This window comes from Phaenicophaeus curvirostris, chromosome 2, assembly GCF_032191515.1.
Source record: "Phaenicophaeus curvirostris isolate KB17595 chromosome 2, BPBGC_Pcur_1.0, whole genome shotgun sequence".
Lineage (NCBI taxonomy): Eukaryota > Metazoa > Chordata > Aves > Cuculiformes > Cuculidae > Phaenicophaeus > Phaenicophaeus curvirostris.
In genome coordinates, this window is record NC_091393.1 from 117,623,522 (window position 1) to 117,644,864 (window position 21,343).

The 21,343-nt window shown below is 59.4% G+C and overlaps 1 protein-coding gene across 1 annotated transcript; it reads left to right on the forward strand.

Moving 5' to 3' along the window:
- Window positions 1-1,796: 1,796 nt before the first annotated feature.
- On the forward strand, window positions 1,797-16,949 carry KCNK3 (potassium two pore domain channel subfamily K member 3). Its single transcript, XM_069850711.1, has 2 exons — window positions 1,797-2,155; window positions 15,953-16,949. The coding sequence occupies exons 1-2, from the start codon at window positions 1,873-1,875 to the stop codon at window positions 16,843-16,845; spliced, it is 1,176 nt and encodes a 391-aa protein (XP_069706812.1). The 5' UTR covers window positions 1,797-1,872; the 3' UTR covers window positions 16,846-16,949.
- The last annotated feature ends 4,394 nt before the right edge of the window (window positions 16,950-21,343 follow it).

Sequence of the window (21,343 nt, forward strand, 5' to 3'; positions counted from 1 at the left end):
TGTTCAGGTACCAGTGGGTGTGGGCAGATGCCAGTGGGTGTGGATACTGGTGGGTGCAGGTGGGTGTGGGCACCTATGGGTGCAGGTCCCAGTGGGTGCAGGTGGGTGTAGGCACCGGTGGGTGCACATAGGTGCAGGTAGTGGTGGGCGTGGGTCCCAGTGCAGGTGGGTGTGGGCACTGGTGGGTGCAAGTCCTGGTGGGTGCCCATCCCGGTGGGTGCCAGTCCTGGTGGGTGCAGGTGAGTGCAGGTCCCGGTGGGTGCAGGTCCCAGTAGGTGCCGGTTCGTGCCTGTCCCGGTGGGTGCAGGTGGGTGCAAGTCCCGGTGGGTCCTGGTGAGTGCCGGCAGGTCCCAGTGGGTGCAGGTGGGTTGCAGGTGGGTGCAGGTCCTGGTGGGTGCAGTTCTCTGTGGGTCACGGTGGGTGCAGGTGGATGCAGGTCCCAGTGGGTGCAGGTGGGTGCAGGTCCCGGTGGGTGCAGGTGGGTGCAGGTCCCGGCAGGTGCCAGTGGGTGCAGATGAGTGCAGGTCCCTATGGGTCCCGGTGGGTGCAGGTCCCAGTGGGTGCAGGTGGGTGCAGGTCCCGGCGGATGCAGGTGACTGCAGGTCCCGGTGGGTCCTGGTGGGTGCCGGTGGGTGCAGGTGGGTCCCGGTGAGTGCAGGTGGGTGCCGGTGGGTGCAGGTGCCGGTGGGTGCAGGTGGGTCCCGATAGGTGCCAGTGGGTGCAGGTGTATGCAGGTGCCGGTGTGTGCAGGTGGTTGCAGGTGCCGGTGGTTGCAGGTGCCGGTGGGTGCCTGTCCCAGTGGGTGTAGGTCCCGGTGGGTACAGGTCCCAGTGGGTGCTAGTGGGTGCAGGTCCCGGCGGGTCCTGGTGGATGCCGGTGGGTGCAGGTCCCGGTGGGTGCAGGTGGGTGCAGGTCCCTGTGGGTCCCAGTGGGTGTAGGTCCCAGTGGGTGCAGGTGGGTGCAGGTCCCGGCGGGTGCAGGTGGGTGCCGGTGGGTGGAGGTGGCTCCCGGTGAGTGCAGGTGAGGGCCGGTGGGTGCCGGTGGGTGCCGGTGGGTGCAGGTGTATGCAGGTGCTGGTGGGTGCAGGTGTGTGCAGGTGGTTGCAGGTGCCGGTGGGTGCCTGTCCCAGTGGGTGTAGGTCCCGGTGGGTACAGGTCCCAGTGGGTGCCGGTGGGTGCCGGTGGGTGCAGGTGGGTGCAGATCCCGGTGGGTGCCTGTCTCAGTGGGTGCCGTTGAGTGCAGGTGGTTGCAGGTCCCGGTGGGTACAGGTCCCGGCGGGTCCTGGTGGGTGCAGGTGTGTGCAGGTGGTTGCAGGTCCCGGTGGGTACAGGTCCCAGCGGGTGCTGGTGGGTGCAGGTGTGTGCAGATCCCGGTGGGTACAGGTACCAGTGGGTGCAAGTGTGTGCAGGTGGGTGCAGGTCTCGGTGGGTGCCTGTCCCAGTGGGTGCCGGTGTGTGCAGATCCCGGTGGGTACAGGTCCCAGTGGGTGCCGGTGGGTGCAGGTGTGTGCCGGTGGGTGCAGATCCCGGTGGGTACAGGTCCCAGTGGGTGCCGGTGGGTGCCGGTGGGTGCAGATCCCGGTGGGTGCCTGTCCCAGTGGATGCCGGTGTGTGCAGGTGGGTGCGGGTCCCGGTGGGTTCAGGTCCCGGTGCGTCCCGGCGGCTGCGGGCGGTGCCGGGGCGGTGGTGCTGAAGGACAGCTCCGCCCCCGCCCGCCCCGCCGCCCCCGTCCCTCCCTCCCTCCCTCCGTCTCCCGCTCCGCTCCCGGAGCCGCGCCGGGCGCTGCCGCTCCCGCTGCCGCCGCCGCCTCCGCCGCCGCCGCCGCCGCCATGCCCCAGACGGCCCCGCCGCCCCGCCGAGCCCCCCCCGCACCATGAAGCGGCAGAACGTGCGGACGCTGGCGCTCATCATGTGCACCTTCACCTACCTGCTGGTGGGAGCCGCCGTCTTCGACGCGCTCGAGTCGGAGGAGGAGACGGCGGAGCGGCGGCGGCTGGAGGCGAAGAGCCAGGAGCTCAAGAGCAAGTACAACCTCAGCGCCGAGAGCTACCGCGAACTCGAGTGGGTCGTCCTCAAGCTCAAGCCGCACAAGGCCGGCGTCCAGTGGAAATTCGCCGGCTCCTTTTACTTCGCTATCACCGTCATCACCACCATAGGTAACGGGCGACCGTGCCCCGGCGCTTCCCGGTGTCCCCGGAGACCCTTCCCGGTCGCGGGATGCTGGTCCCCGGTTTCCCCCGCCCCCCCCCCGTGCGGATCTTCCCCGTGCGCCCATCACCGCGGTATCGGGGCGACCCGCTCTCCCGGCTCCTTTGCCGCCGGGAAACCTTCTCTGCCCGTCATAGTGTTATCTGGGCGACACCCCCCACCCCCCCCCCCCTCCTCTCCTTGTTCCTCTTCTACCCGTCCCCGCGGTACCGGGGCCAACGGCTCTCTCGGCTCCTCCACCGCCGGGAAGCCCCCTGCCCATCCCCGCGGTATCGGGGCGGCCAGTCCCCGCACGGCTTCTCCGCCACAGGGAAGTCCTCCTCCCCCCCCCACACCCCCTCGACCCCCGCCCCAATCCCTGTGATATCGAGGACACTCTTTCTCCTGGTTTCTCCGCCACCGGGAACCCCCCTTTCAGCCCATCCCCGTGGTATCGGGGCGACCCGCCTGCACTGCTCCTCCGCTACCGGTCCACGCGGTCTCTCTCGGCTTCTCCGGCACCGGGGAAACCGCCGCTCGGATTGCTGCCCATCCCCGTGGTATCGGCCCCCGCCGCCACCCAGCTCCTCCGCCACCGGGAAGCCCCCCCTGCCCTTCTCTGCGGTGTCGGGGCGATCTGCTCTCCCGGTTCCTCCGCCACCGGGAGAACGAACGGCCACCCGGATTTCCCCCCAACCCCCAGTGCCCATCCCCGCGGTATCGAGGCGACCAGCCCCATTCCCCAACCCCAGGCCCCTCTCCGGACCCTCCCTGAGTCATTGGGGTTCCCTCCTGGTTCTCCACCCTTGGGGAACACCAACCCGCCTATCCCTGTGGTCTCTGGTCTGCCTGCTCTTGAGGCTTCCATCACCACAGCCCCTGAGCTCCCCAAAATCACGTCCTCCAGCTTTGGGGACCTATGCACGGGGGGTCTTCACCCCCCTCTGCACCTCGGGGGTGTCCGCGGGGATGTATCTGAGCTGGGAACCCCTTTCCAGTCCTCCACAGGGGTTCCAGGAGATGCAGAGTCTGGGCAGGAGTAGTGGATGCTCATGGTGGATCACAGCTGGGTGGTGGGACAGGCAATCTCCTCTTTTCTGGAGGAGGAAGGTCCTCTGGAGTCAGAGTTCCCTTACAAGTCCATCTCCTGCTCTTCTCAGCACGGTGGGACCCCCAGCCTGGAGGGAACAGGGACATGTCTGGTCCAGGGGAGACCCTACAAGGAGGGTCTTCAGGATGGTCTTGCTGCCCTGATTTGACCCCACCCAGGGTACTCCCCAACTCTAGGAGAGGGTTTCAGGAGCTGGGGGGGGTCTGCAGGGACCTGCTAGATTCCAGACCACTGCTCTGTGCGATCACCCAGTCACATCATCAACCCATCTGTCCTCCAGCTCTCCTCATCAACCCATCTGTTCTCTGTGTCCCTCACTGAAGCATCTGGGGGTCATCTACTGTCCCCTAGTCCCCAAACTGCCCCATCCTCAGCTCATCATGAAGGCCTGGAGGGTTGGGGGACAACTGGTGGCTGGAACAGGATGGCACGTGGCTGTTGTAGGCACGACCAGGATCCCTGAGGGTACCACGTCCCCGGGGTGGTGGAGGAAGGAGCTGCACGAGTGGGAGAGAAGGGCTGGTGGCGCACCAGTTATGAAGATGTGAGTGTTGAGGTGGCTGCTGGTTCTTGGGGCTGAAATGCAGATATTGGGGTGGCTGATGGTTTCTGGAGTTGAGAAACGAGTGTTGGGGAGGCTGCTGGTTCCTGGGTCAGAGATATGGATGCTGGAGTGGCTGGTGGTTCCCAGGGCTAAGATGCAGATGTTGGGGTGGCTGCTGGTTGCTGGGGCTGAGATGCAGATGTTGGGGTGGCTGTTGGTTCCTGGGGCTGCAATTCAGGTGTTGGGGTGACTATTGGTTCCTGGGGCTGAGGAACGGGGTGTTGCAGTGGTTGTTGGTTCCCGGGGCTGAGATACAGATGTTAGAGTGGCTGGTGGTTCCTGGGATGAGTTTTGGGGTGCCTGCTGGTTCCCAAGGCTGAGATATGGGTGTTCTGGGTGGCTGTTGATTCTCAAGGCTGAGATACAAGTGCTGGGGTGGCTGTTGGGTTTTGGGGCTGAGATATGGGTGTTGGATTGGCCACGGGCTGAGCGGAAATAGGCTCTGGCTTCTCCCAGCTGATGGGAGCAGCTGGGAAAGGCTTTGAAAGTGAAGACAAGCAGCTTATGTTTGACGTGAGAGAGAGAGAGGAGGAGCGGGCAAGGGGGTGCGCGGGGGACTGGGGAGAGGAGCGAGCGGGAGGCGAGCAGGAGCGAGCCAGCCCAAACAAAGGATGCTGCAGCGATGGAGGAGGGAGACAAAGCCAGCCTGGTCCCAAGAGGCCACGGCTCAGCTCGAGGGCTGCGGGCAGGCGTTGGGGTCCCCGCTCTGCCTCCCCCAGGACACTGAGCTCTGCTTCCCAGAGGCCTGGAAGGATGGAGTAGGGATGACCGAGTGTGGCTGAGCCCCGATGTAGGTGCTGCAGCCTGGCAAAGCAGCTGGGGCTGGGGGTTCAGGCCTTAAAGATCCATCTTGAGCTTGATCTGTGGTTGGGATGATGACATCCAGCCTCCCTCTTCCCCCTAAATGTCCCCAAACCAGGCTTTACTGCACCGCAGGAGTCAAACCTTTCTTTCCCGGTGGCTTCAGCCTCTCTGTGATGTCCAAGGATGTGCAGGGGGAAAGGGCGTGGATGTAAATATGCGATTGAATGTTTATTTTAGCAAAATGTGATCATTTTGAAAGCAGATGATTTAGCTGGCCCCTTGCAATGGGGTGTGGGTGCTGCTGAATGGTCTCACAATCCGTCACTCTGTCACCCCCATCCCTGGGCTGCCTGCTCCGGTGGCACTGAGCCTGTCCCCAATCCAGAGCATCTTTCCCAGCATGAAGCCTTTCCCTGCTCACGGCCTTTTGCTTGGTCTGGGAATTGAGAAAAAAGGAATGGAGCGAAATCATCAAAAGTCACAAGAGGGGAAAGCAAATCCCGTTATTCCCATGAAATGGGATTTTCCAGCAGAGGGGGGAAGGCGCTTTTCCAGGAAATCACCCACCAACCCCTCTGCAAAGCTCCAGCTGCAGTTGGGGATGGTGAAAAGCCAAGTTCCCTACTGTGTTCCAGAGGCAATTGGGATGCTGGGGCTCCTGTACCAGCTGAGATCCCTGTGCTGGGAAGGAGGAAAAGCCAAGACAGTGATGGATCTCACTTGGAAAGTTTTTCTCATGTTTCGGGATGTTTTTTTTTTCATTTAGCTGGGAAGAGAGCCAAGAAGCGAGCTGCCCTCCCAGCACTGCTCCGAAGGTCTCCTACAGCCCCCACTTTGCTCTGTGAGGCTGCCCTGAGCTCTTTGCCCTAGTGGGGTGCAGTCCCTTCCCAGAGGAGCTGCCCTGGCACCCAGACATCCCCACAGCATCCCAGACCAAGGATATTTAGGCTTGCTGTCACCCTCTCCCTGCAAAGCCGGGGGCCAGGGGAGCTGCAGGGGCAGAGATGAAGGACATCTGCCCTTGCAGTCAGGCAGAGTTGGCCTCGGGGTCCCTTCATGGGATGTCACCGTCAGCCTAATGGGTCCCTTGTCACCTCAGTCCTTGTCCCCGCATCAGAGGCCTCCATGCTCCGGGGCTGGCTGTGATGGCTCGTGCTGGATCACTCCCAAAAAACACATCATCCCCTCCTCCCTCGCTGTGTGCGGCCATGTGGGCTGGGGCAGGTGGCAAATGCCACTGCGGTGTCACCATCTGTCACAGCCCTCCTCACTTGTTTATCAAGGGAGCAGGGACCCTGCTGGGGCCAGGAGAGTCTGAGGATGAGACTGGATCCCCACTGACCTCTTCTACTTGTGTCCTCCCCATCAGTCGCCCCATCACCCCCATCCCTGGGCTGCCTGCTTTGGTGGCACTGCGCCTGTCCCCAGTCCATGGCATCCATAGCATCTCTCCCAGCATGAAGCCCTGGAAGCTCACGCCTCTTGGCTTGGCCTGGGAATAGAGAGAAGAGGAAGGAGCTGGGGACACCCTGGCACACACATCTCCAGCCACCTCCAGCGCCAGCAGTACCAACACAGCCCTCCTGCTACCAGCACAGGGAAATATCTCAGGGAAAGGCACAGGAGCCACTGTCTCCAGGGCAAGGAGGACGCTGCAGGAATTTGGGGCTGGTCAGGAGGGGGAAGGCTGAGGATGTTGTGCCTGCTGCCTCTGGACATTTTTGTTCCCAACCTGCACCAGCAGTGCCTGCTAAAAGGGATAGAAGTGGGAATTAGTGTTGGCGGTGAGGCAGTGACACAGGTTGCCCAGAGCAGTGGTGGCTGCCCCATCCCTGGAGGTGTTCAAGGCCAGGTTGGATGGGGCTTGGAGCAACCTGATGCAGTGGGAGGTGTCCCTGCCCATGGCACGGGGTTGGAACTGGATGGGCTTTGAGGTCCCTTCTAACCCAACCCATTCCGTGATTCTATAAACACACCTTTGATAGGTTTCAGAGTTAACATGCCAGAGGGAAAGGCTCTACCACTCTGTTCTAGGGCTAGGATTCCTCTCCCTTCAGCCCAGACCCTCACAGGAGGTGATGCCCAGGCAACAGGGAGAGACAGGATCTCACACCTTTCAAACCCTGGGACTGACAGCATGGGGTCTTCTCCAGGAGAATCATAGAATAACCAGGTTGGAGGGGACCCATCGGATCATCGAGTCAAACCATTCCTATCAAACACTAAACCATGCCCTTCAGAGGGGGGTCTCCTTCCAGCTTAGTGGCTCCTTGGTCACTGCTGGGGTTCGTTTGAGTGCCCCAGCCATGCTGATGAGCTGCAGGAGTCAGCAGAAAGCAGCGCTGGGAGGTCCAGACCACTTTCCTTCCCTCTCCAGTTAGGCGTTAGGTCACCTCCTGTCACCTTTGCCTGTGGTATGCTGAGATTACTGGCTGGGATGTTCACTTTGAAACCTAATGAGGGCGTAGGTACCTCTGCCACTGATCCTTGTCGCAGGGGATGAGTGCAGAGAGGGCGGACAGGGAGATGGCATGGATACACCGAGATCGGAGCCATCCCTGAGGTCTTTCCAGCAGAGAGGTGTGGTTTAGGGGTGGCAGTCACAGCTTGCTCTCCCAGCAGCCTGCCCAGCTGGGACTCAGCACCTTCAGTGAGAAGGCAGAGCCTTTTCCCAGGAGGCTCCAGCAAACCCGTGTCGTGGTGAGGTGGGGAGGTATCGCATATCTCCTCTCCCATGAGATTCAACCCAGGGACCCTCCTAACCGGGTTCTTGGCCCTACTTGCAGACACTGCCCCTTTGCGAGCATCCCTCCCTCGTGCATCCCACTCCCACCTCTCCTCCCCCCTCCTCTCTTCCTGCTCAGGCTATAAATTCCCTGCTTCTTTCTATCCCAGGGCGATAACAGCAATTAATACCCGCTCCCTCCCTGCCCCCAGCCTGGCCTCTCCCAGCTGATGCCTCATTAAACTCGCCAGCAAAGCCTGACTCAGAGCAAGGCATAAACACCGTGAGCTGGGGCAGAGATGCTCCAAGATGATGGGGGTTCATCACCCAAGCAAAAAAACACCCAGTTTCTTTAGAGGGTTGTTTTTTTTTCGCTCCCCAACTACCAGCCCTCAGGGCTGTTTGCTCTAGGTTGGCACTGCCAGGTCTGGTGCCAAGAGGCTGGACCTGTGTCGGAACCGTGGGAGAGCCCCGCTCTGCCGGTGTGTGATTTATGAGCCTGCTTAAATATTTATCAGGCAGCTCTCAGCCTGAAGCGACTGCAGCGTGGGATTTATAGCCGGCGCCGCCACCTTGGATAAATCACGGCCGGGAGGGTTAATTGAAGGAACAAGAGTGGAACATGCGGTGGGGGGGTAGGAGGCTCACCTGGCTAGTGCAGAGCTGGGTGGAGGAGAGTGGCCGTGGGGCCCCGCTGGTGCTGGAGAGGTGCCGGTGCACGGGGCGGCACGTGGCGTTGAGTTTTGGTGTGCAGTGTGGTGCACAGTGCTGGGCACCGGGTTCTGGTCTATGGAATGATGCACAGTGCATGTGGCAGATGAATACATTGAATGCCTGGCATGGAGAACACCTGGAGGAGATTCCAGAGGTGGAGAAGTCTTTGATCCATTGGATTGAAGTCAGTGTCTCAATCCCCTCCACAGTGCACGGCACTGCACATGGTGCTGGGGAGCGGTGCCCACCGCTGGGTGTTGGTGTGTGGCAAGGTGCACAGCCCTGCGTGTGGTTCTGGTGCATGGTGCACGGCTCTGCACATGGTGCTGGACTCTGGTGCACAGCGTTGGGGCGTGGGATGGTGCGTGGCACGTGGCACTGCTCATGGTGAATGGTGCTGAGTGCTGGTGCATGGAATCATGGAATCATAGAATCACCAGATTGGAAAAGACCCACCGGATCACCGAGTCCAACCATTCCCATCAATCACTAAACCATGTTCCTCAGCACCTCATTCACCCATCCCTTAAACACCTCCAGGGAAGGGGACTCAACCACCTCCCTGGGCAGCCTGTTCCAGTGCCCAATGACCCTTCCCGTGAAAATTTTTTTCCTAATGCTCAGTCTGACCCTCCCCTGGCAGAGCTTGGGGCCATTTCCCCTTGTCACTTCTGAGAAGAGCCCAGCTCCCTCCTCTCCACAACCTCCTTTGAGGTAGTTGTAGAGAGCAATGAGGTCTCCCCTCAGCCTCCTCTTCTCCAGGCTAAACAACCCCAGGTCTCTCAGCCGCTCCTCGTAAGGCCTGTTCTCCAGCCCCCTCACCAGCTTCGTCATGCGCAACGCATGGCCCTGCACATGGTGCTGGGCACCGGTGCATGGTTCTGGATTCTGTGCACGTTGCTGGTGCACGCTGCTGGGCTGTGTGCTTGTGCACGGTGCTGAGTGCTGGCGCACGGTGCTGCACACTGGTGGGTGCTGGTGCACGGTGCTGGGTGCTGGTGCACAGCTCATGGTACTGGCACACGGTGCTGGGGTAGCACATACACCCACCTGCCTACCAGGGTGACTGAGAGCAGGATTTGGCTGGGGAAAGGGTACAGGGAAGGAAGCATCCAAGGAAGCATCCCTGGTGCAGGGAACTTTGCAGCCAGAGCCATGGACGGCTCGGGAACTCAGCAGGGAGAAGGTGGCAGGGTGACCGGATCAGGCTCCAGCTCCCTGGGGAGATGATGCTGAGTGCCGCGTCCCCATCCCACTCAGGCTCTAGCGCAAGTCCATCCTGAAGGCCTTAAATGAGTTTTTTTATTCCCTGCAGAGGCCCCTTTTCCCTCTCCCGGTGCAGAAAGTGGAGCAAAGTGGCTCTGCTCTGGATATCATCAGCGAGGATGTCCCCAGCGGCAGGTCTGGGTTGTCCCATGGGGGTTTTGGGGTGCCCCCACCTCCACCCAGCCTCTGGGGTCGAGGTGTCCGCCTGCATCCCAAAACCCAGCAGGACCAGCTTCTGAGGTCGGGGGGTCTGCTTGTACCCCCAAACACCCAGCCCCTGGGGCTGGAGCGTCTGCCTGCATCCAGCAGCGCCCATCACCGGGGTATCCTACCTTGTACCCCCTCCAGGGCCCCCGAGGGCGGGTAGGGGAGCCCTGCTGCACCCCCCCTTTTGCGAGAGGAGGGATGGAGCAGGGGCGGCCAGGAAGGGGCCTGGCGGCGCCCCAGGATCGAGGGAAAACTTGCCAGTTTTGGCGCAAACAGGGCACTTGGCCGGCACTGGGATTTTCCATGACACCATCCTGACCCCCTCCAGAAGGACCCGGCCCCACCTCCTCCTGCAGGCAGCAATGCCTGGAGGCGGGGGTGGGGGGACAGGCGTGGGTTGCACCCCCAGATCCTCCTGCAGGCAGGGAGAAGGGGCGGGGGGGCTGCCCCACGCCACCCCATTGTGGTGGGGGTAGCTCTGAGTCCCTTTGGGGATGCTGGCCCCTCCCCAAATGTGTAGAGGGGACAAAGTGATGTGGGGACCAAGGGGTGGCTGGGGTTCAGATGCTGATGCAGAGGGTACCCCAATGCTGTGGTTTGGGGTGGGGGTGGGCTCCAACTCTAGGGTCCCTCCCACCCTGTAGAGACATGAATCCCCAGCCAGGTCTGGCACCCTCTCCCCAGTGTGACCCCCACCCTAGGTGACCCCACCACCTGCCACCCCCTAGAGGCAGCTCCTTGGATGGAGACAGAGTGCAGGGGGATTTTTTGGGGGGGAGTAGGGAGAGAGGGCAGTGAAGATGGAGATGGGGGGGGGGGGGCAGGGAGAGAGGGGGTGGAGAGAGATTTGTGGATGGAGGGGTGGTTGAGTGGATGAGTGGATAGATGGGTAGAGGGAAGGGAGGAAGGAAGGAAGGAAGGAAGGAAGGAAGGAAGGAAGGAAGGAAGGAAGGAAGGAAGGAAGGAAGGAAGGAAGGAAGGAAGGAAGGAAGGAAGAAGGAAGGAAGGAAGAAGGAAGGAAGGGAGGGAGGAAGGAAGGGAGGGAGGAAGGAAGGGAGGAAGGAAGGAAGGGAGGAAGGAAGGAAGGGAGGAAGGAAGGAAGGGAGGAAGGAAGGGAGGAAGGAAGGAAGTTCCCTTCCAGCCCAAACCATTCCATGATCCTATGCATGGGTAAAAGGGTAACTAGGTGGATGGATGGATGGATGGATGGATGGATGAACGGGTGGGTGGATTGAAGAATGGATGGACAAACAGGTGGGTGGATTGAAGAATGGATGGATGAACAGGTGAGTGTGCAGATGGATGGAAGGAAGGATGCATGGATAGATGGGTCATTGGATGGATGGATGGATGGATGGATGGATGGATGGCAGGGTGAGAGGACAGCTAGCTACCTGACCCTTCACCTGCCCTGGTGAAGGCACAGCAAAGACAGTCCCTGCTCCGTGTCCAGGGCCCAGCTGGAATGGGGACAGTCTGATTGCTGTGTGTCCCAGGACTCGTTCCAGCTCCAAGTTCAGCCCAGCCCTGGGGAGCCCCTACCTGGGTCCTGTCCCTCTTCTCCAGCTGCCTCTCACCCTGTCCTGCCCAGGAGGTGTCCCCAGGCAGGATGAGCCCCTTCCCACTGCCTTCAACCCCTGTCTGGGTGCAGATGGAGGCATTGCAGGACACGTGTGTCCCCACGCAGCACCGTGCCCCTCTGTGCCGGGGTCACATTTTCCTGAACAGGCTGGTAACTGCTGCCACATGCTGTCTTTCCCACCCGCTCCCTGCCTGCTTGTTTGCTCACCTTGGGAAGGTGGGACATCTCCCAGGCAGTGCTGAGGGGCGTCCCGCGTGCTGGCTGCATCCACTGGGTCCCCATCCCTATCCTGGGGGACAACCGTGATCTCCAGGCTCAGCTTGGGCACTGGTTAACTGGCAGGGCTTGCTCTTGGCCACTAGCAGTGGAAAGAGCTTGGCATTTACACCTCATCCAAGCTCACATTACCCATGGGACACATCAGGAAACCCATTAGACAATGAGTGGGAGGCTGATCCTTACTGGAGCAATGGAGCGGGAGGATGCCACCTGGGGTATGCTGCACACCAAGGGATGCCTGGCTATTGCTTCTGTGTCTGGGGAACCACCAAGGTTTTCTCCATGAGGGCCAGGAGAAAGGGGTGCATGGGACAGGCGCTTGGTGGTCTCAGGGCTGGATGCTTTGGGTGCTGAAGGGTTTTGGAAGAATGGGGTTACTGTGTGTTCACCGTGGTGCCAGCCAGTTACAGGCATGGGGTCTGTTCATGGTCTCACGGAGGGCAGGACATCTCTGGGGGATGAGGATTTTCTGCCACCGAGGCGTCCCTGGGGCACTCCTGTTTGTAGTCCACCAGCGTCCACAGATGAAGTTGGCTTAGAAGAGCCAGAATTGGGTTTATCTCAGGCTTGGGAGGACTGGAGCTGGGTTCATCCCGGGTTTGTAAGGACAAGAGTTGGGTTCATCTCAGGGCTGGAAGGACCAGAGCGGGGTTCAGCCTGGGCTTGGAAGGATCAAACCTGGGTTCAGCCTGGGCTTGGAGGGACTGGAATTTTCTTCATCCCAGGCTGGGACAGAAACAGAGGCTGCTCCAAAGCACTGTTGACCCCCAGAGTGGTCAGTGGCTTGGTAGATCCAGCAGCAGCAGGTCAGAGACTGTGGTGAAGGGCTCCAGCATCCCTGCAGGGGCCAGGCTGTTGCAATGGCAGTTGTCAGCTGGGACTCCCCATGCCCTGCCCTGACTCCCTGCACCCTGCCCTGGCTCCCTCCATCCCTGGCTCCCTGCACCCTCTTCCTGGCTTCCTGCACCCCTGCCCTGGCTCAGTCCATTCCCCCAAACCTCACTCCCTGCACCTCTGCCCTATCTCTCTGCATCCCCCATCCCTGGCTCCATGTACCCCTGTTCCTTGCTCTCTGTACCCCCTCCCTTGTCTCCCTGCACCCCTTGTTCCTGGATCCCTACACCCACAATCCTTGTCTCCCTGCACCCTTACCCTGGCTCCCCACATGCCCCATCTCTGGCCCCTGCACTCCCTGGCCCTGACTCCCTACATCTCACATCCCTGTCTCCCCCTCCCTGGAGTGCTCAGCCCCATCCCATCCCCTCCAGCACCCAGTGCCACCTGCCAGGGACCCTCTTCCCTACTTTCCAGCCCTTTGCACCCTCCAGCTTTATAACACCTCTGCTCTGCAAAGTTCCACCCCCCTCCTCCCACCCCCAGCAGCTGCCCTGCTAATCCCCACCATCCATCGCTCCCGACAGCCTGGGATTTGCTCCAGGCCAGCGGACAGCCCAGACCTGCACCTGCTCTCCAGAGCTGCGGCCAGATCCACCCCTGCTCCTCCACAGCCCTAAAAAGGAGACGAGCCGGCCGCGTTCCTCAGGGACATGTCATATTTTCTCCCTGGGGACACACGCCACGCTCCCTGCCTGCTCGCAGCACCCTGAGCGGGAGCAGAACACCCTGCACTCTGCTCTCCTTTGGCAACATCCATCCTGGGACACCCTGGAGCATCCACCCAGTGGGGAGGTTTAGAGGGGCTGCAGGAGGGAGGTAGGAGATGGAGAGGAGCAGGGATGTTGAGCTCCTTCTCAGGGTAGGAGCATGGCAGGGAGCCTCGTCGCCTGTTCCTGGGAGCGTCACCGGGCTGGGACATGCCACAAAGTCCGTCAGAGCCACTGTTGAACCTGGCAGCTGTCAGGGCTTTGAAGCATCCCTGTGAGCCAAGCTCTCCTGTCCAGTGTATTTCCTTCCTGGATGAAACCGTAGGTGCAAAAGGGGTCTGAGGGGTTCACCCTCTGTGCCGCCTTCCCAGGGCCTCCCTCTCCCCGTTGTCTGTATTTCCTATCCCGGTGTCCTTCCCTCCCATCCTCAGACGTGCTGGAGATCAGGCAGTGCCTGCTGGAGCTGGAAAAGGGGGGGCCTGGCAGATTGACGGACGCTTGGACGCACTGCGAGAGCTCATAAACTCCCTTCCCTGGGGAAACTGGGCTAAATATAGCTGCGGGAGGCTGCGCTGGTGCAGGGCAGGCAGGAACAGGCAACGCTCGAGGCTCGCATCCTACAACCCCGTCTTGACCAGCTGATGAGGGAGGAATGGGGAGATTCAGGCTGTGGGGAGGAGCTGAAGGGTAGGGGCAAGCAGCCCCTGCCCCGAGGGCAGCAGGATGTGACCCCGGTTTGAAATGCATCAGCTGGTTCTACTGCAGGACGCAGCAGCCGGCGTGGTGCTGTAGCAGTGCCTCAGTGTCCCCTCTGCTGATGAGGAGGGACGGCAAGCAGCAGGTGGGGACGGGGCACCCAGCAGCCCCCTTTTCCATCAGTGAGGGAAGAATAGGCTGGCACCTAGCACTCATGACGACAATAGTGGTTTCTGGTGATGCTCTGGTGATGCTCTCTCTCTGGTGATGCTCTCTAGTGATGTTCTGTGGTGGTGCTCTCTCCTTGATGATGCTCTCTAGTGATGCTCTCCATGATGCTCTCTGGTGATGCCCTACGATGATACTCTGTGCTGATGCTCTCTTATCAGGGAGTGCAGTGACAGGATGAGGGAGAATGGTTTTAAGCTGAAAGAGGGGCGATTCAGATGAGATCTTAGGAAGAAATGTTTTCCTGTGAGGGAGGTGAGGCCCTGGCACAGGTTGCCAGAGAAGTGGTGGCTGCCCCATCCCTGGAGGTGTTGAAGGCCAGATTGGATGGGGTTTGGAGCATCCTCCTGCAGTGGGAGGTGTCCCTGCCCATGGCAGGGAGTTGGAATGGAATGAGCTTTGAGGTCCCTTCCAATCTAAACCCTTCTATCATTTTATGACTCTATGATGCTCTCTGGTGATGCTCTCTGGTGATGCTCTCTGGTGATGCTCTCTCCCCGGTGATGCTTTCTGGCAACGCTCTCCACAGCTGCAGCCAGACCCGGCATCCCTGGCAGCTGGGAGAGGTCACACCAGCTCCTCAGAGGTGGCTTGGATGGAGATCTGACAATCCTTGTTTTCATGTCACTCTGGCCCAGCTTAATCCTTGGCCTCCCGAGGCTGCCGGCGTGGGTGACAATGAGGGATGCCGCCTGCCTCTGCCCAGCTGGGATTAAACAGAGCCAGGGCAGGGTGACCTCCTGCCTGCTGTTCCCACGGGCGCGGGGGACAGTGTGGTGAGCTGTGGCTTCTCCAGGAGGAGGAGGAGGAGGAAAGGGAAAGGGAAAGGGAAAGGGAAAGGGAAAGGGAAAGGGAAAGGGAAAGGGAAAGGGAAAGGGAAAGGGAAAGGGAAAGGGAAAGGGAAAGGGAAGTGGCTGGTGTCTGGCAGTGAGGGCAGCTCCCACAGCACAGGGGTTTGGCACAGCTCTCCAGGGCAGACCAGCTCGGCTCCCACACATCCCACAGGCTCCTGGGATGCCCAGGATCCATTAGGGACAAATAGTCTGCCAGCACAGAGGCAGCAATATTCCTGTCTGCATGGGGTTTGTGAAGATGGGAGAATAATTGAAACCCAGATGGGCCCCTTGGGGCTGGGTGTGGATGCTCTCCCACCTCCCTGGATCCAGGCAGTGGGACATGGGGACACGGGGCTGGGTTGACAGAGGGGAGCCAGCTGTCCTCCTCTCTTGATTCCTTAAAAACCCCTATTTTCCCCATCTCCTGCACCTCTCCACCCAGCTGATCTGAGATGGACTGTTCCGGGATGGGTGTTTCAGGGAAGAACAATCTCCAATTTCCACGTCCTCCCACCCCAGCCAGGGTCCATCCAAGCATCCCTGAGCTGCTCTACACCAACCCAGGGATACAGCATCTCATCTATCACCTCCCACCAGCCCCCCAGCTCCATTCCCCGCAATCCAAGGACTTTCTCTCTTCCCCAATCCTGTTCTCCAGGCCCTTCCTCTTCATTTTCCTCTTCATTTCATAGAATCATAGAATCATTTGATTCATTTCATAGAATCATAGAATCACCAGGTTGGAAGAGACCCACTGGATCATAGAGTCCAACCATTCCTATCAAACACTAAACCACGTCCCTCAGCGCCTCGTCCACCCATCCTTTAAACCCCTCTAGGGAAGGTGACTCAACCACCTCCCTGGGCAGCCTCTTCCAGTGCCCAGTGCCCTTTCTGTGAAATTTTTTTCCTAATGTTCAGCCTAAATTTGGAGCCCCTGTTATCCCTCCAGCCTTTCCAGCCACCCTTGGTCACTCTTTGTGCCTGGGGGTGAGGATGGCACTGATCAAAGTTGGGGTTCACCACCAGCATCTCAGTTGGAGGAGAGATTTGAGGCACTGCACCACTTGGACCACCGAGCTGATCCCGCTCTGTGGCTTTGCTCCCCAGGTTACGGCCATGCAGCCCCGAGCACGGATGGTGGGAAGGTCTTCTGCATGGTCTACGCCCTGCTGGGGATCCCGCTCACCCTCGTCATGTTCCAGAGCTTGGGCGAGAGGATCAACACCTTTGTCAAGTACCTCCTTCACCGTATCAAGAAGTGCCTTGGCATGAGGCAGGCGGAGGTCTCCATGGCCAACATGGTCACCATCGGGTTCTTCTCCTGTATCAGCACCCTCTGCATCGGGGCAGCCGCCTTCTCCTACTACGAGCACTGGAGCTTCTTCCACGCCTACTACTACTGTTTCATCACCCTCACCACCATTGGGTTCGGGGACTACGTGGCCCTGCAGAAGGACGAAGCCCTCCAGAACAAGCCACAGTACGTGGCCTTCAGCTTCGTCTACATCCTGACAGGGCTGACGGTCATCGGGGCTTTCCTCAACCTGGTGGTGCTGCGCTTCATGACCATGAACGCGGAGGACGAGAAGCGAGACGCTGAGCATCGGGCGCTGCTCACCCGCAACGGGCAAGCCAGCAGCATCCACACCACAGACGCTGCCTCACCTGCGCCGGCGGTGCCCGTGGGTGGCGGTGGCGGCAGCGGGGGTGGCTTTCGGAACGTCTACGCTGAGGTTCTCCACTTCCAATCCATGTGCTCGTGCCTGTGGTACAAGAGCCGGGAGAAGCTGCAGTACTCCATCCCGATGATCATCCCCAGGGACCTCTCCACCTCGGACACCTGTGTGGAGCAGAGCCACTCCTCGCCCGGCCGCTGTCCGGAGACGCCTTCCAACAGATGTTTCTGCAACACCCGCCGCTCGGCCATCAGCTCTGTCTCCACGGGTCTCCACAGCTTGGCAGCTTTCCCGAGCCTCATGAAGCGCCGCAGCTCCGTGTAACCCTTCTCCATCCCCACCCTGGACCCCTCCTTGTCCAAGGAACCTTCTTGGTCCTTGCAGGAGGAGAACCTACCCCAGGGTCTGGCTGCAGATGGGACGGCATCGAGCTGGGAACCCTGGGGGAGCCGTGTTTCTCTGCCAGGACCCGGGAGGGATGCAGGAGCATCACTGAGGCTGCCCTGGTCCTCTCAAGAGTGGGAAGAAGGGAGGGAGCTGCTGTATTTTTTGTTGTGTTTTTTTTTAATTTTATCTTAATTTAAATTAATCTTATTTTATTTTATTTTGCAAAACCACTCCTCGAAAATGTGAAATGTGAAGAGCTGGAGAGGGGTTGAACCTGATGGGGTGGGGACTATGCCTGCACCTCTCACCATGATGCCTCTTGTGCAAGTGGCTGGGGACCCTTGTGTCTCCACGGCAGCCCCACAGCAGCCCCACGGCAGCCTGAGCATGTGATGCTGCATGCGATGCCACGGCCGAGAGCTGGACACGTGGGACACAAGGAGAGGAGGACACGAGGCACCAGCCTCCAGCAGCACTGGGATCCTGTCCCTTCCATCCTTTGCCTCCTCCAGCTGCGGGGTCGCCCTGGAGGAAGGCAGAACCCTGGGCAGCGAGGGATGCTGCGAGCACGCATCAGCGGGCAAATCAGGCTAAGAGGGGCTTAGATGGAGCTTTTGCCATCGCTGTGCACATCAGCCTGCCCCTGTGGCCGAGAAAACAAGCCGAGTGTCACGTAGGCTGCCGAAAACCTCAATGGGCAGCCCTCAGAGAGCTTTCTGGGGTTATTGAATCCCTTTTAGATGGGCAAACCTGGGCGTCCCATAGATTTTCGCAGTGGGAAGCCCGGAGGCAGGAGAGGCAGCGTGGTCTCCTGGGACCCTCATCTCCATCCTTCCCTGTGGCAGCTCTGGGGACGGAGCCGTTAGCCTCGGGGAGCTTTTTCTGGGGGGCAATCGGGGCGTTGCAAGACCCTTTCACCTTTCTTCACACCCCCAGGTTACACCTTTTGACTTGCACCCTGTCTCACCCCAATGCCCAGAGCAGGATGTGCCCCCAGGTCTCCCCCCTGTCTGAGACCCACGACGTGCGTGGTGTCCCCTCCAGTGCAGACACCCCAATATGACAAAAGAGGGGGTGAAAACCACTTTCTTTGCCCTCTCCTCCATGCACGGGGCAGCCCCACAGGGAGCATCCCCATCGCTACCCCCTGCCAGCTCACAAAACACAGGGGACACAGAGGACACTGGGACATGCATGGGGGTGCTGGGGAACTTTGGGGGAGCCCCCCTGTTTCTTGTCTCACCTTTTAACCGAAGAAAACCAATGTATTTCTAATACTTGATGCCCTGTACACACTGTTAGATACCAGAGGGTATTTATTATAAATGACGCTATCATCATATCTATAGACATCTGTAAATATCTATTGGAAAGGACTCTGGAGGCAAACTTGGTGATGATTCCTGGTGGGATTTCTTTTCGGTTTCTGCATCTTTCTCACCCTCGGGCACCCGTGGGGAACCACGCTTCCCCCGGCCCCGGCAAGGTTTCTCTGGTTCTCATGCCAAAGTCTATTTGTACCACTGAGCTACTTTCCTTAGAGAGAGAAATAAAGGCTGGTTCAAACCTTGGCACCGCTTCAGCTCCATCGCTTCTGGTGCTGGGAGAGGATGAGGGACTGGGAGTGGAGAGTCCTCCCCATGCTGTAGCTCCATATCTTTGGTCTGCGGGGACTGGGAAGTGTGAGAATTCACTTGGGATAAGCCTCTGTTTGCTTGTCTCCTGATCTACTTGAGGGCAGATGGATCTGGACAAGCTAGATCCAGGGTCTGAGACCAATGATATGAGGTCCTGCACCTGGGACACAACCCCATGTAGTGCTCCAGGCTTGGGGAACAGTGGCTGGAAAGCTGCCTGGTGGAAAAAGAACTGGGGGTGTTGGTTGACAGCAGCTGAACAATGTCCCAGAGAAGTGGTGTCTCTGCCCATGGCACGTGGCTGGAACCGTCTGGGCTTTGAAGTCCCTTCCAGGCCAAACCATCCCACGATTCTATGATTCTGTTATGTCACTCCCTTCCCGATCTCACTGGAGGGAGCATCACTGACCCCTCCTGCAGCCCAAAAGTGGGGGTGCCCCCAGGAAGAGCCAACCCATCCCTTGTCTGGCATCAAGGGTGGGTGTTTTCAGGAAGGTGATGGAGATGAGGTGGATGCAGGCAGCATCGTCCCTGCCCACGCCTGCAGCCCTGGGCAAAGTGCATGTTTGATGGTGGGGGGGAATCAACACCCTCCCTAGGTCAGGGACAACAGGGAGGTATGGGAATGCTCCAGCTGGCAGCCTGGAGCCTGGGAAACAGCAGCAGAGCCTGGGAGATTGAAGAATTAAGCGCTTTGCTAATGATGGGGTGGACCTCACGGCCTCATTAATTACATGGGGTGGGGGAGCATCTCTGTGGGTGACAGGGGGTGCGTGTGCATGGGTGGGAGATGCCACAGTCCTCACCTTACCAGTTCATCCACACTCCTCCTGCCCTCCTGCCATCTCCTGGGGGGTCTGCGTGTCCCTAATGCCCCATGTTGGGCTCCTCCAGGCATGAGCTGCCCACTGTGGGGGCTGCCTTCGCAAATGCCATTTCATAGAATCATAAAATCATCAGGTTGGAAAGGACCCACCGGATCATCGAGTCCAACCATTCCTATCAATCACTAAACCATGTCCCTCAGCACCTCGTCCACCCGTCCCTTAAACACCTCCAGGGAAGGTGAATCAACCCCCTCCCTGGGCAGCCTCTGCCAGCGCCCAATGACCCTTTCTGTGAAAAATTTTTTCCTGATGTCCAGCCTAAACCTCCCCTGGCAGAGCTTGAGGCCATTCCCTCTCGTCCTGTCCCCTGTCACTTGGGAGAAGAGCCCAGCTCCCTCCTCTCCACAACCTCCTTTCAGGTAGTTGTAGAGAGCAATGAGGTCTCCCCTCAGCCTCCTCTTCTCCAGGATAAATTTTGCTCCCCATCACATCCCTCCCCAGGGACACATCTCGGTCCCCTCCCCATCACATCCCTGGCAGGTAGCGAGGCCAGGAGGCGATGCCCACCCCTTCCCTGTCCCCCACCCAAGGCTGCAGGAAGGGTTAACTCCCATGGCTCAGCTGGCCTTGGCAAAGCCCTTGGAGTGGGTTTTTTCACCTCCCACGGGTCAGGGCCCTGGGGTTGACGTCAGATGGAAAAACAATTCATCTCCGGCTGGCGGGGAGGCCCCGGGGCAGGGGATGGACACCGGTAACAGCACCCGCTGCCAGGTGTGGAGGGGCTCCCTGTCCCCCTAGGTGCGGGGCTGGGGGTCATGGCTGGTTGAGAGGAGCCTGGAGGACAGAGTTGCCCACGATGGGGCTAGGGGGGTGGGTTTGTGCCCCCCCCAAAGCAGCCCCAGGGGGCTGGAGAGCTGTCTTGGAGCTTCATCTATGGGATTAAGGCTCTGGCACCTTAGGGTGCCCCAGTGCAGCACCTCCAACCAGCCCCACAAAGGGTTAAACCAGGCAGGGATAGTCTGGGTAGGGATAACCCAGGCCAGGTTAGTCCAGGCAGGGATAATTCAGATGGGGATAATCTGGGTAGGGATAATCCAGGCAGGATTAGTCCAGGCAGAATTAACCCAGGCAAGGATAATCCAGGCAGGTTTAATCCAGGTGGCTTTAAACTAGGTAGGGATAATCCAGGCAGGACTAGCCTAGGCAGAGACAATCCAGGTGCGTTTAGTCCAGGTAGGATAATCCATATAGGGGTAGTCCAGGCAGGATTAATACAGGAAAGGATAATCCAGGTTGGTTTAGTCCAGGTAGGGATAATCCATGCAGGGGTAATCCAGGCAGGATTAATCCAGGCAAGGATAATCCAGGTGGGTTTAATACAGGTGGGTTTAGTCCAGGTAGGGATAATCCAGGCAGGAGTTATTCAAGCAAGATTAGTCTAGGCAAGGATCATCCATGCGGGTTTATTCCACGTAGGGATAATCCATGCAGGGATAGTCCAGTTAAGGATAATCCATGCAGGGATAGTCCAGACAGGATTAGTCTAGGCAGAGATAATCCAGGTGAGTTTAGTCCAGGTAGGGATAACCCAGGCAGGGATAGTTCAGGTAAGGATAATCCATGTAGGAATAGTCCGCGCAGGATTAATCCAGGCAGGGATAGTCCAGGTAGGGATAATCCAGGCAGGGAGCGGTGGCCCCGGCGGGGTGTCCGTCTGTCCCGGAGCGAGCCCGAGCGCTGCAGCCCCGGCGCCATCTGCTGGCCTCGGGGGGATACGGGGAGCAGCGGGATGGAACCACGGAACCACCAGGTTGGAAAAGACCTCTTGGATCACCAAATCCAACCGTTCCTATCTGCCCCTAAACTACATCGCTGAGCACCTCGTCTGCTCATCTTCTAAACACCTCCAGGAATACCTGCACTCAACCACCTCCCTGGGCAGCCTCTAACAGTGCCCAAGGACCCTTTCTG